This window comes from Diceros bicornis, chromosome 15 (assembly GCF_020826845.1).
Source record: "Diceros bicornis minor isolate mBicDic1 chromosome 15, mDicBic1.mat.cur, whole genome shotgun sequence".
Lineage (NCBI taxonomy): Eukaryota > Metazoa > Chordata > Mammalia > Perissodactyla > Rhinocerotidae > Diceros > Diceros bicornis.
The window spans coordinates 11663755-11677814 of record NC_080754.1 but is presented as its reverse complement, the minus strand read 5'-3'; the positions used below and the strand labels follow the sequence as shown (position 1 = coordinate 11677814).

Here is a 14060-nt window from a genome sequence, read left to right as displayed (position 1 = left end):
CGAGATGGGTAATTCTCTGATCATAAGAGATCAGAGAGTGGTTTGGGCGAGAATTAGAGAGGAAATTGTCTTCCAACTCTTGAGGATGTGTGCTGTGTTTTTGGGAACTAGAAGAGTATTGTCCAGAATGTCCTTTTTCATAATTCTTTAAGCAGTCCCTGAAAACACTTGCCTCCAAGTTTCTGATTCATCCAAATTTAAATTACCTAAAGAAGAGAGCAATAACCATATTCTCTTCTGGGAAATCCAAGTACTTTAAACCAATTGTGATTCTTTTTAAAAATTAATGGAAAGTAATAGTGTTCCCTTTTCATGTGTTGAGAAACTGAAATACAAAGAGGTTGAGTGATCCACTTGTAGGGCCTGGGGTGTGTCAATAGGACGTTAGTGATTAACTTTATGACATCTGCCTTGGCACAGTTGCTACTCAGGTTCTGAGAACATTTTATTAGTTTTCTGTATTGATAGCTGGCCTGTTTTTTCCAGATTGCCTATGGATTTTGTTGTTGTAGATCTTTGTGAGTTAGCACTACACAAATGTTTGTAAAACAATTTGGCTTAGCATAGAATCTTTTGCTTCAAGAAAATGGAAATACGTTGTTTTTTATAAATTATAAAAGCAATGCATGAGTGTTGCCAAAAACACAGACAATTTAGAAAAGCTAAGAAGAGAAACATAAAAATTACCTATAATCTCACACAGAAAGATAACAACTGCTAACATTTTGGTGTATACTCCTCCCATCATTTTTTATGTATATAGTTACCCAAAATATAAGCACATTTAAAAACATATACTCAGGATCATAATTTGTAAACTATCTTGTAACCTGCTTTTTCTCTTAAAATAAATCCCAGAAATCTTTCCATGTTGGTTATATGGATCTGCATCACCATTTTAAAAGATTGCAGTATTTCATTGTACGCCTACTCTTTCATAATTTAACTAAGCGATCTCCTGTTGATGGACATTTGTCAATAATTTTATTTTTTGTTTAATTTTTGTGTAATGACTAAACAATGCTGCAATGAGTATCTTTGGCAGTTGCCTGATTATTTCCTTAAGGAAAAGCACTAGAAATAGACTTTTTGTGTTGAGACATAAATATTTTTAAAGCTTTTGGTAGATAGCGCCATATTGCTTTCAGAACTTGGATGAATTTATGCTTTCATCAGCAGGCTATGCTAATGTGACAAAAAGAGCTTTTTAAATGCTTTTTTCTTCTTTTTTTTAGCTCTACAGTTTGGGGAGAAGAAGCGCAAGAAAGGAGCTTCATTCCAAATGGTTGCATCTCTGCATAAAGTAATTTTTAATTGCATCTATTCATATATTAACTGCCTCCAATTTGCACATATTACTACTTATTTGAAGTTTCACATCATCAAATAAGGATAAAGTATCTGAAGTTAGCCAAGTTGGAAAAGTTGAAGTTTATCTTGGTATTAATGGGCTTTAGTGGACACTGTTGGTGCCCTACCTAGGTCCCCTTTATCAGCCCAGCACCCATCTTCCAGCTGATGAGAATATTGGCTCATAACAACTCGCAGTTGCCAGAATTGCCCTTGCCCAAATGGGCAGCTAAGCTGTCTCCCTCTCCTCCAGCCTCTGGCCACTCTCTTGCCTCAGGAAGGGACCAACCATGGTACAATTGGTGCATTTGTGCTCAGAGCTCCTGCAAGGATCAGACTAAGCTGAGTCCATACCATCGCTTTTTTCTTCTTCTGTCCTACCTTGCTTCCCTCCTTCTCCAAATAAATCTCTTGAACCAGAATCCTCATCTCAGATTCTGCTTCCAGAGAATCTGACCTAAGATAAAGATTTTCCAGACCGAAAACTTAAGAAACAATTTCTTTCTTCAAGCCATTTTATTGCCCAACTGTAGTTAACTGCTATCAAATTCAAAACAGGTAGATATGGTTCACAATAGAACTATGCCTGTCAGATAAATATTGCTTTGCCATAGGAGAGAAATAATGTATGTTTGGTAAGCAGGGAAGAATGTTGAATTCATTATTTTATTGTTGGTATGCAGCTTGACTTTAAGATTAGGTTGATAAACTTGAAGATATTTGTGAGGTGGATTGGTGTTTTTAGTGATTTGCAGAGTGATTTTGCATTTATTATGCTCTCTATTTTAGGAAAACCTAAATAAATTGATGACTAATCTGAAATCAACAGCACCTCATTTTGTGAGATGCATAAATCCCAATGTGAACAAAATGCCAGGTAAGAACTAGACTTGTTTGTAATCCACACTAGAAAATACATTTGATGTAAGCTATGTTGAATGTCTTTTTAAGAAACATTTACTGATCCCTTTTATATAAGTGTAGATTTTCAGATAGAAAAGTGAAAGTAAGTTAAAAGTGAGATCTTTAGAACTTCCTCAAGATTGCCTTTGAATTGAGATTCAAGCAGACGTATAGAAGGATTTCACAAAGCAAGCTCAATTGGGTAACATTAGAATGCTTGATATTATCATTTAAATTCCTCCTTGAATTTCATGCTAAAATGTGGATGAGCTTCTATGCTGTTGTCTACAAAGGCAGAGTGTAATAAAAAGGGATTGAATAATCAATTGAGGGATTAAGGTAGATATTCAGCATAAAGGAAATTATTTGGTCTGATTGACCATAAAGACAGTTCCTAAATCCATTTTTAATTGTTAAGAACTCCCTCTAGTCTTCCTTCCCAATACTATCATCTTCCCTCTCCTTACTAGTACTGATCTCTTTAGTTATGTATTTCAGGGCAGTGGATGCTTTTTTTTTATTGAGGTCATATTGGCTTATAATGTTGTATAAATTTCAGATGTACATTATTATATTTCAGTTTCTGTATAGACTACATTGTGTTCACTACCAATAGCCTAGTTTTTACTCGTCATCATACATATGTTCCCCTTTATCTCTTTTGCCCTCCTCCCACCCCCTCCTCCTCTGGTAACCACTAATCTGCTCCTCTTATCTATGTGTTTATCTTCCACATATGAGTGAAATCATATGGTATTTGTCTTTCTTTGTCTGACTTATTTCACTCGGCATAATACCCTCAAGGTCTATCCATGTTGTCGCAAATGGCACAATTTTGTCTTTTTTATGGCTAAGTGGTATTCTGTTGTATATACCACATCTTCTTTATGCATTTGTCTGTTGATGGGCACTTGGGTTGCTTCCATGTCTTGGTATCGTGAATAATGCTCTGATGAATATGGAGATGTATAAATCTCTTTGAATTGTTCATTTCATGTTCTTTGGATAAATACCCAGTAGTGGGATAGCTGGTATTTCTATTTTTAATTTTTTGAGAAATCACCATACTGTTTTCCATAGTGGCTGCACCAGTTTGCATTCCTACCAGCAGTGTATGAGGGTTCCCTTTTCTCCTCATCCTCTCCAACACTTGTTATTTCTTGTCTTATTAATTATAGCCATTCTGATGGGTGTGAGGTGATATCTCACTATAGTTTTGATTTGCATTTCTCTGATGATTAGTGATGTTGAGCATCTTTTCATGTGCCTGTTGGCCATCTGTATATCTTCTTTGGAAAAAATGTCTGTTCAGATCTTTGGGCAGTGGATACTTTTTGATGAGTGGATAGTGGTAGGGGGATGATGGGATATGTGGGTGGTGGTGCATTATTTTTTCTAATGTTTTTAATTGCCAAAACAAAGTTTTTACAGATATTAACTACATGGATTGGTTTCCTAACATCATTGGTTTCCTAACATCATAGGTTTAAAGATTGCCAGCCATCTCTTTGGAATTATAGGCTTCTATGGAGCTTGGTTAGAGGCTGTCAGCCTCAAAGGAGTGTATATGACAAGCACTTATGTCTTCAGAGCACTAATCACCCTTGGAATATGTAGCCAGATGTTGCTGATTCTGATTTCTGAGGTTCTGTAGTATCTTGCATTTTTATTAACCTCCTGTAATTAAGACCCCAGTCTCGACAGTCTGTGACCTATTTTGGGAGAGTGTGATGCTCAACAATGATGCTGCGGTTTGAGTTTCTGCAATGCAAACACTTCATCTTCATTCACGCTGTATTTTTTTGCCTCATTGTTTTTTATCAGCTGGGTTTCTGAATGCATCTAGGGACACTGCTTCCATCTAGAAAGGAATCTAATTAGCTGTCTCTAATTTTGGAGCAATTTTGTTACCTATTAGAGTTGCCTCCCATCGAGTCAGCTCTGATTTCAGCAGGTTTTTATTTTTTTTTAAGTCACAAGACAAAGTCGTAAGACAAGCTTCATGATCTAATCAAAACAGTTCTTCATATGTACTTAAAGGGAATGAGCATGCTTGATAGGACTCTGCTTCTGTCCCTTCTTACAGATCATCTGTTTCTGTTGATGAAAGGGATTGGAGTACAGGGCTATGGGTCTACAGCTTGGAGTTTATTCTGTGACCCTGGATGTAGGCGGAGAATCATCTATTCCCATTTTTCTTATAACACTATAGCAAGCTCTTGTGTTAGGAGGAGTTCTGCTTGGCTTCTTCCGGAAGAGTTGCTAAGAGTCAGATCCAGTGGCTCCTTAGATGGTGTTTCAAAGGCTTCTATCAGAGACTGTAGGTGCAGCTGTAGTGGGGCTTCTTTTGATGAACGAGGAGGTGACAGGAGGATGCTTCAACTATAGAATAAAACGTAGGCACTCTTAAGATGATAGGAGGAGAATATAGACTGAGACGGCGCCAAGTCCTTCCTAAGGCAAAATAGTGAGCAGAGTTTTGTGGTTGTGCCCATCCTACCCTTTCTTCATGTTCTTCCTTGTTGTGACCCTTTCTCCTCCTACTTGAGGTGGCAGGTCCCTTTTGTGTTCTCATCCCCCTCTCTAGCTGCTTTTTGGCTGACAAATGGATGACACTAGCCATTTACATTCTAGCAAAAATGTAATCTTTTTAATCTTCCAGGAGTATTTGCTTGTAAAATCTTATCTAACTGTGAACTAAAATCTTATCTAACTTTGTTCCACGTTAAAGGAAATTCAGGTAAATCCTATTTAGAGATTCCTACCTAACAGAACGGGTACTGTGAGGACCATCAGGCTGGGAGTGAGTGAACCCCTGTTACTTATCATGTAGATAACACCAAATTCAAACGCTTTCTTTTAAACCCAAGATGCAACAGTTAGGACAACATCTAGGGTAATAATTTTTTTAGACACAGACTCAACGTGGCCCTCTTCCTTCAGGTGTGATGGACCCTTACCTGGTTCTACAGCAGCTGCGCTGTAATGGGGTCTTGGAGGGGATTAGGATATGCCATGAAGGTTTTCCAAACCGACTGCTCTATGCGGATTTTAAACAAAGGTAAACATACATCCCAGTGTCCAAGAAGCCTGAGGCAGTCCATTCTGGTTTCCTCTCCTTCTGTGGGTTTAGGCTGCATTGTTTGTTTGGTTGATGTCCTCCAGACTGTGGATCGATGTGTTTTGGTGGTGGTGAGATATATGCTGACAGAGTTCCATTATTATTTCCCCTTAAATCCAACATCCATGTAGCTGTAATATCCTTAAATCTCTATTAAAGGATAATAGACCCACATATAGAAGAAATATATACAGAAGAAAGATATGGAGGCTGAATTGAATCTCTGAAATGTTGTACATACTTAATCATAGCTGCCATCCAAGCAGGCTGTTGGTTTACTAGCAAGCCTGTGAAAGGAAGGGAGCCGGAAGGGTGTGTGGCAGGAGGCAGGAGAGGCATCTTTGCTTTCTCTTTCCTGAATTCTAACAGCCTAAAGTATAGATCATCAAGCAAATTTGAGCAAAGTATGGTAGAGTAGAAAGAGTACCTGTCTCAGAATTAAGAGGCATATTTCTAGTTCTCCACCAATGCACCATTAGAGTGAAGGAATCTTGGAAAAGTCATTCAATGTCTCTGCTTTTCAGTTCCCTCCTCCATACTATAGAGATACTTGAGCCTGCCTCTTTCCCTCTCTTTCCCTTCCCACTCTCTGCCTCCCTCCCTAATTGAGCAGAGAATCAAATGAGGTTGTCTCTAAACCACTTTGAAAAGTACACACTATTATACCAGTGTAAGGGATTATTGCTTGTAACCTCGTTCTTATTGCCAAGAGTTTTGTGACAATTGAATGTACTCCTAGGAGAGGTAGAAGTCTGTCTCTCCTTTCACCTTACTTGTCCAGATTACTATTCTTCATTTGAATCATATGCCTCTCTGACCCCAGAATTTATTCTTTACCTATTTTAAATTAGGTATTGCATTCTGAACCCAAAGACTTTTCCAAAGAGCAAGTTTGTGAGCAGCAGAAAAGCAGCTGAAGAATTAATTGGCTCCTTGGAGATAGACCATAGCCAGTACTGCTTTGGAATCACTAAGGTAACCAGAAAACTACAAAGGAGGCACTTGGAGAAGAGTGGGAGGAAAGTGTACCTTAAAATACCCACAAAAGTGCAATTATAAGGCATTCTACAGTTCTTGTGTCCACAAATAATACAAATAGAGCTCAGTCGAAAGTGGAAACTTCAATGCTATTTGAGACAGAAAATCAATGCTTCTTAAGTTCAGTCTTGGCTACTTTACATTTTTATAATTATTCGTCTAAGCAAGTTTGTGCCAAGATATAAAATACTAAATCAACCTTAGTGTGCTAGAAAATGTGTATCCATATCAGAGCTAGAAAAAAGTGAATCAACTTGCTGGAGCTAACTGCTTGCCTGCATGTGAACTCATTCATCCACAAGTACTCTTTTAGGGAATTAATTCTAGAAGACTATCTGAGTAATTAAAAACTTTAAGGTCAAACCTACTCTCCAAAAAATTAATCCAAAATTAACTTCCTTAAATGTGATTTGCTCTATTCTGCTTCATCTTAGATGATCTTGGTATGATCTACATACTCTGGGAAACTTCTGACTAATACGTTTGGTTTTATCTGACAGTCAGTATCACTTGTTCCTAATTACATCCATAGAAAGACCAAATTATCTGAAGGAGAATTGGAGGGCCTCAGGTGAAGAGATCACAGAAAAAGAACTCCATAGGACATGATTATAAAATGTTACTTGACTCTCACATTTTGAGTACCTGAGAGTCTGTTTCTGCTGTTTGTTGTTTCTGCTGATTTTCACTACTGATGTCTTGCTGCCTTGAGTGTTTAGTTATTTTTACTGTGTACTACTCATCTAGACCAGGACTAGCATGAGGTGAGAGAGCCTCCTAAGGCACGAAATTTAAGGAGGCATTCACTCTTATGGTTAAACATGTGCTGACTTATACAACCCTGAAAGTGATAAATTTGTGCCTTAAGCATGTCACTCACCTAACCTTGGCCATTACTGATGATTCTTGAAAAAATATTTATGTGAATTCTTTAACGCCTATGATAAAAGTGTCTTTCTCTGGAGCAGGGGTCAACAAACTATGGCCTAAGGGCCATCTTTGTGGCTTATTTTTTTTATATGGCCCACTAGCTAAAAATGATTTTACATTTTTAGAGGTTTGTGTAAAAAATGAAAAAAAAATATTCTGCCAAGACTGTATGTGGCCTACAAAACCTAAAAATATTTACTATCTGGTCCTTTACAGAAAACGTTTGTGGCCCCCTGCCTGGCACTTCGGAGCACTGCCTGCCTGGACCTTATCTTAAAACTTAAACCAACTTCCCTAGACAACCTAGACATTATTAACAGATAAGGGGGAGAATAGTCTAAGTTCTTAAGGAACCAATGTAACCACAGGATTCAGTGAAATATTTTGCAAACTTTAGATTTATAAAACCAAACTTTCTAGAATGTACATTTTACACATTAAATAAAGCTTAACAAATAGAACTGATAAATGAATATATCAATTGCTCATAGGGTCATTCAACAGACATTTACTGAATACCCATTTTGAATGTAACTAAAATCTGACATTTTTTTTAGGTGTTTTTAAAAACTGGCTTTCTGTGCCAACTGGAAGCAATGAAAGATGAAAGACTATCTAAAGTCTTCACGTTGTTCCAAGCCAGAATACGGGGCAAACTGATGAGAATCAAATTCCAGAGAATTCTGGAAAAGAGGTATGATATTTCTTTCCTGCACCCACACTGCTGGAGTGATGGTGGCCTCAATCACTGTGACCTCATCTCAGTGCCTCATGAAAAGTCAGGGTGAAGAGCGACCTCCTCTGCTTAGGCTGGGACTTAACATAAACTTTTTAAATCATGAAACACCAAAAAGAGCACAAAGGGCTTTCATTGCCCTCTTCAACCAAATATTAGCATAATTCAGATATTTCTTGCCTTGCCTCCAGCCTTCCCTTTGGAAGGATTCTTTATAGTCTGAGAACTTTGGACCTCTGAGGGTGAAGTGACTCACAATTCATAACAGAAGCAGATCTGGAAGAGTTTGCATGCATCCCACAGCCAGCATTGTGGGGAACTTTGCTGCAAAGTGAGAAGGTGTTCTGACCACTTTACAACCTCCCCTGGGTCAGAAACTCTGGCTTTTGCTGACATGTAACCATAACTCTCTTACTTCATTTCAGGCAGGTTCACTAGGGACATTTATCACCACATTTGGACACTTAAGTGTAGGTTTTGTCTACTCTTTAATAGAATCATGGAAAGCAAGCTAGCAAAATTTCCAAACAAAGGCATTGTGAGCAAGGGATTCTGCAGTTGTATTTACTTTTTCTGTAGCATAGTTTACCTTCTGGAGAGAGGTCCACAGGTCTTGTTATAACTTGCTTAATTGACAATCTGTGAATTCCTTCTGTTTCCCTAAAGGAAAAAAAAGACCATTACAAGGTGATGTCAAAGATATTAGAGAGACATCTCCTAAGAGGCTTCTGTGACCCTAATATGGTATTCAGTATGGTATGGGAGTTTATGGGAATTTGGGACTGGGGGACATGGCTTCTAGGACCAGTCATATAAACTTGGGTAAACTCTTAATTTCTTCATAGTTCACTTCCTTCATCTCTAAAATGAGGTCTTTACTATCCATTTTTTCTCTACTATCCATTTTTTCTCTAGCATAGGATGATTTTTTTTCTTTTTTGCTGAGGAAGATTCCTCCTGAGCTAACATCTGTGCCAGTCTTCCTCTATGTTGCATGTGGGTCACCGCCACAGCATGGTTGACTAATGGTGTATGTCTGCACCCAGAATCTGAACCCGCAAACCTGGGCCACTGAAGTGGAGTGCACCAAACCCAACCACTATGCCACAGGGCTAGCCCCCATAGAATGATTTTAAAAAAATTATTACGAAATATTCCAACACAAAAAATATTATAATGCTCACTCATGGAGCTATCATCAAAGTGTATCAATTCTTAACATTTTTTTCTGTAATTGCTCACAATTTAAAAAAAAATTAACAAAGTTGAAGCCCCTTGTATATTTCTCCCTTGATACCAGTTCTATCAAAGTTCCCTAGATCCTGAATTTGTATTTATCATTGTATTTATGTTTCCTTCATACTTCATATATAAAACATATAAAGGTATATTTTCATTCCTTTAACATCTTTTTCTATAGTTGCTCACAACGTTTTTTTTTGCGTGTGTGAGGAAGACTAGCCCTGAGCTAACATCCGATGCCAGTCCTCCTCTTTTTGCTGAGGAAGATTGGCCCTGGGCTAACATCCGTGCCCATCTTCCTCTACTTTTACATGGGACGCCACCACAGCATGGCTCGACAAGCGCTGCGTCAGTGCACGCCCGGGATCTGAACCTGCGAACCCCAGGCCACCAAAGTAGAACATGTGCTCTTAACTGCCACGCCACTGGGCCGGCGCACTCACAATGTTAAAAAAATAAACTAACAGACACGGTTGAAGCCCCTTGCATATTTCTCCCTTGATCCAAGTCCTATGGAGATATGAAGATATGCAAATATCCTTAAAATGTGACATGATTTTGCATATTTTTAGTCTTCACATAAATAATATTCTGTATGTCTTATCCTGAAATTCGTTCTTTATATTAAGTACTATTTTTGAAATTTATTAAGGTCGCTAAATCTAAAGCTAGATTATTGAATTTAACTTCTATATCGTATTCCATTGTATGAATATACCACAATTTATTTATCCATTTTCCAGCTCAAGTAAATTTAAGTCATCTATAATTTTTTGCTATTACAAATAGTTCTGCAGTGACGCTTTTGTAAATGTCTTCCCCGGCACATATGCAACAGTTTCTTGAGAGCAGTGTTACTCAAAATGCTGGCCCATGCTCTGGTACTTTGTGGATAGCAGCTGGCCGGCGCAAACACTTTGAGTGGCATTTCTCCAGGGTATGAATTATTAGGTTTTAGGCTATACACAACTTCAGCGTAATGAGATATTGCCAAAATGCTTTCCAATTTACTCTTCACCAGAAGTGTATGAAAGTCTCATTGCTCTATATTCTCACCAACTTGTGCCATTTCAGACCTCAAAAACTTTTGTCAAATTTTGTCATATTTCTGACTTTGGGAAAAGCTATCATTTCCCTTTTAAGATGATATTTTATTTATTTTTTTTATAGACATGATTTATTGTGTGGAGGACATTCCTTCCATATGATTTTGTTAATCAGGAAAATGGTTAAATTCTTTTTCTGTGTCTATTGAAGTAATCACATGGTTTTTCTACATTCACCTATAAATGTGTTGAATTATATTGATAGATTTAAAAAAAATTTTAAACCCACTTTGTTTATGAGATATTATCTTTTTCATGCATTGTTGGGTTTGGTAGCAATATTATCATAAGGATTTTTGCATCAATGTTCGTGAATAAGATTGGCCTGTAATTTTCTTTTCCCCTGCTACCTTATCTGACTTTGGATCATGGTTACCTTAACTTCATAAAAGAGTCGGAGAATATTTCCTCCTTTCACAAAATGAAACACTTTATTGTGATTATCTAGTCCTTGAATGTTTGGTAAAATTTGGCTGTAAAACCACCTAGATCTGGTGTTTCTTTTAGAATAGATTTTATACTTTTGATTAAATTTATTTAATAGTAATAGTCCTACTGAGATTTTTTTTCTTCTTAAATCAGTTTAGAAGTTTCTCTTTAAAAAATTTTACATTTCTTTAAAGTTTTCTAATTTGCTAGATTATTATTTTTAATCTCTATCATATCTATAATTGTTTCTAGAGCATAATCCTAGATTATTGTATTCCTATAGTATTATCATTACCTAGTATTGTTTACTAGTGCCTTCTCTCCTTTTTCTTGATCATTCATGCCAGATGTTTATTTTGTTAGTCTCTTCAATGAACCATCTTTTCATTTTCTTTATTGTTTTTTTTTGTTTGTTTGTTTTCTACTTCATTAGTGTTTTTTTTTTTTGTGAGGAAGATCAGCCCTAAGCTAACATCTACCAATCCTCCTCTTTTTGCTGAGGAAGACTGGCCCTGGGCTAACATCCGTGTCCATCGTCCTCTACTTTATATGGGACGCTGCCACAGCATGGCTTGACAAGCGGTGCATCGGTGCGCACCCGGTATCTGAACCAGCGAACCCTGGGCCGCTGCAGCGGAGCGCGTGCTCTTAACTGCTTGTGCCACCGGGCTGGCCCCTCATTAGTTTCTTATTTTTATTCTTTCCATCTTGCCACTTGCTTTGGGTTTATTCTTTTCGTAATTAACAATTTTTTTCATTGTGTCTAATCAGCTGTTTAATTCTTCCATCGAGTGCTTGACTTCAGTGACTATGCTTTTCAGTTTTAGACATTTTATTTGGTCCTCTTTCAAATCTGTTTGCCTTTTTATCCTAGTGGCTCATTTCTTTCTTGTTTTTTTGATTCTTTCCTTTATGCCTTATAAATTTTGAACAATTATTTTATGATCTCCACCAGATTGTTCAATTGTCTGAAATTCCTGGGAGTTGAATCAAACTTTTTATTATAGGTGCTCACTCTCACTGAGGGTTGATTTTTTTCCATATGTGTTTTGTAATTTTGAATTGTAAACTCATCTTCAGGGGGGCTTTATCTGAGACAAGCTCTTGATTTTAGGGTGTTTTCTTCAGTGCACTTTTTCATTTTCCTCCCTCAAGGGTCAAAGGGGCATTTATTACCAGTATAAAAAAATGATCATGCTAATTTCGTGCATATTTCTGCACTAATCAGATAGTATAATTTAAACTTCAAACATTCAGTGGTTCTGGTCCATGATAAAAAAAAAATTCCTGGAGTAGGATTTTTTTCTTCATCCTGAGCCCAGACCAAATCAGATATACTTGTCTTTGATGTCTCCCTGTGTCAATGGGTGAAGTTTTTAATCCTCCTCTTCATTAAGGGTGAAATTCTTTGAAAGTCTCAGCCTGTCTCTTTATCCATGTAGATATAACAATACCATCTCCTATAATACCAAGGTTGGTTTCCTTCTTCCACCAAGGTGGCCAGGCTGTCCAGGCATTGACTTATTGCTCAGGATTTTAGCTCCCTCTTTGTTTCACATTGTCTTTCAGGTTCAGCTCTCAAATAAAGGATGTTTGTGGAGGGAGCATTTTCAGGACATCTAGTCCACAACGTTGCTAGCCCCAGAAGTCCCTCCTAGGATTTTGGCCAGAATCAAATGAGAGCCAGGATGCAGAAGTGCTTCGAAGACTAATGAGAATTTATAATGACTCCTAAAAAGATGTGCTTATTAAGGATCTTAATTTGGGAAGTAACTCTTAGAGCCTGGGTTAACTGGCTTTCCTTTTTTCTTTATTGATTTAGGGACGCACTTCTTTTGATCCAGTGGAACATAAGAGCTTTTATGGCTGTGAAGAACTGGCCCTGGATGAGGCTCTTCTTCAAGATCAAGCCTCTTGTCAAATCTGCCGGAACAGGAACGGAGATGGCTGGACTGAAGGAAGAGTGTGTGCAACTGCAGAAAGCCTTGGAGAAATCAGAATCTCAGAGAGGCGAGCTGACGGCACAGCAAGTGTCCCTCAGCCGGGAAAAGAATGAGCTGCTTCTTCAGCTGCAGGCTGTGAGTGGCCACACTGTTTTTTCTTCAAATCAAGTTTTTAATTAGATTCTCTTGTTTTGCAGGCAGTGTTCACCTGAAAAAATAGAGGCACATGCATTTCGAATACTATAGAATTTCATCAAACACAGACAATGGAAACGCTTAGAGACACCCTGTTTCAGAGTGAAGTGATTTCACTGGCAGGATGTCTTTGAAAAAGGAACAACTGTGAGATGAGTTTTAACTATATAAAAGCGCTACAATCTATCATGGGAGCCAGAAAGCTCTGAGTCTTAATTTGAATTCTGTATGCAGCCCATGATTCATTAGCAAATCAAAAGACAGGATTTAGGTCCTGAGAAAAGCTTTCCTAGATCTTCAGGATTATTGCAGTGTGCTCCTGGCTGGTTTTCCTGATTTTGGTCTCCCTACTTCCCTTTCCCCAGTCCAAATCAACATTACTAATCAGTTGAGTTCTTACAACAGCAGTTGTCAACCTTGGCTTTGCATCAAACTCATTTGTAAAGCATTAAAAAATAAAAAGAAAGATTCCTAGACCCCACTCTGAGATATTTGATTAAGCAGGCCCTGTGTGGGTCAGATAATGTATATGGGTGATTCGATATCCAGTCAGGATTGAGAACCATTGTCTTAGACAAATATCATGTTGCTTCCCTGATGAACAAGCTTCAGATCCTGCAAAATGGGCCTTATAGATCCCAAACCCTCAGCCCTGGCATTCAAGCCTCCATCTCCCATCTGATGCCCACGTACCATTACTCACTGTTTTTCACATTCCTCCTCCTTAGCCACTGGGACTACAGTTACCCCCCAACATCCCAAAGGCAGGAACGAGACTGTATTCACCTTCATTATAATCCCCACCGCACTTAGCACAGTGCTAAGTTAAAAAATATTGGGTTCCAATACAATTGTATAAATAAAACTGTTTTTCCTGCTTTTTAAACTTACTGAAAGAGAAAATTTGAGACTGACTCAAGTTATTCTTTTATTTTAGGGCTGTGCTATCCATCAATTTTTCCAATAGGCCATAATTTACATAAGAATTTGCACCCAGACCCACATTTCGGATGCATATTTAACAGAGCAGTGATTCTAGAACTTTAGTTTAGTGTATATCATCCTCA

The 14060-nt window shown here is 37.8% G+C and overlaps 1 protein-coding gene across 1 annotated transcript in view; it reads left to right on the top strand.

Annotated features, from left to right (window-relative positions):
* The window catches only part of MYH15 (myosin heavy chain 15), a 127419-nt gene that overhangs the window by 52038 nt on the left and 61321 nt on the right, over positions 1–14060 (top strand). The window contains exons 18-23 of the mRNA XM_058556514.1: positions 1236–1303; positions 2140–2227; positions 5197–5314; positions 6226–6349; positions 7900–8036; positions 12678–12933. Coding sequence (XP_058412497.1) covers positions 1236–1303; positions 2140–2227; positions 5197–5314; positions 6226–6349; positions 7900–8036; positions 12678–12933 — 791 coding nt within the window. The remainder of the gene's footprint in view (positions 1–1235; positions 1304–2139; positions 2228–5196; positions 5315–6225; positions 6350–7899; positions 8037–12677; positions 12934–14060) is intronic.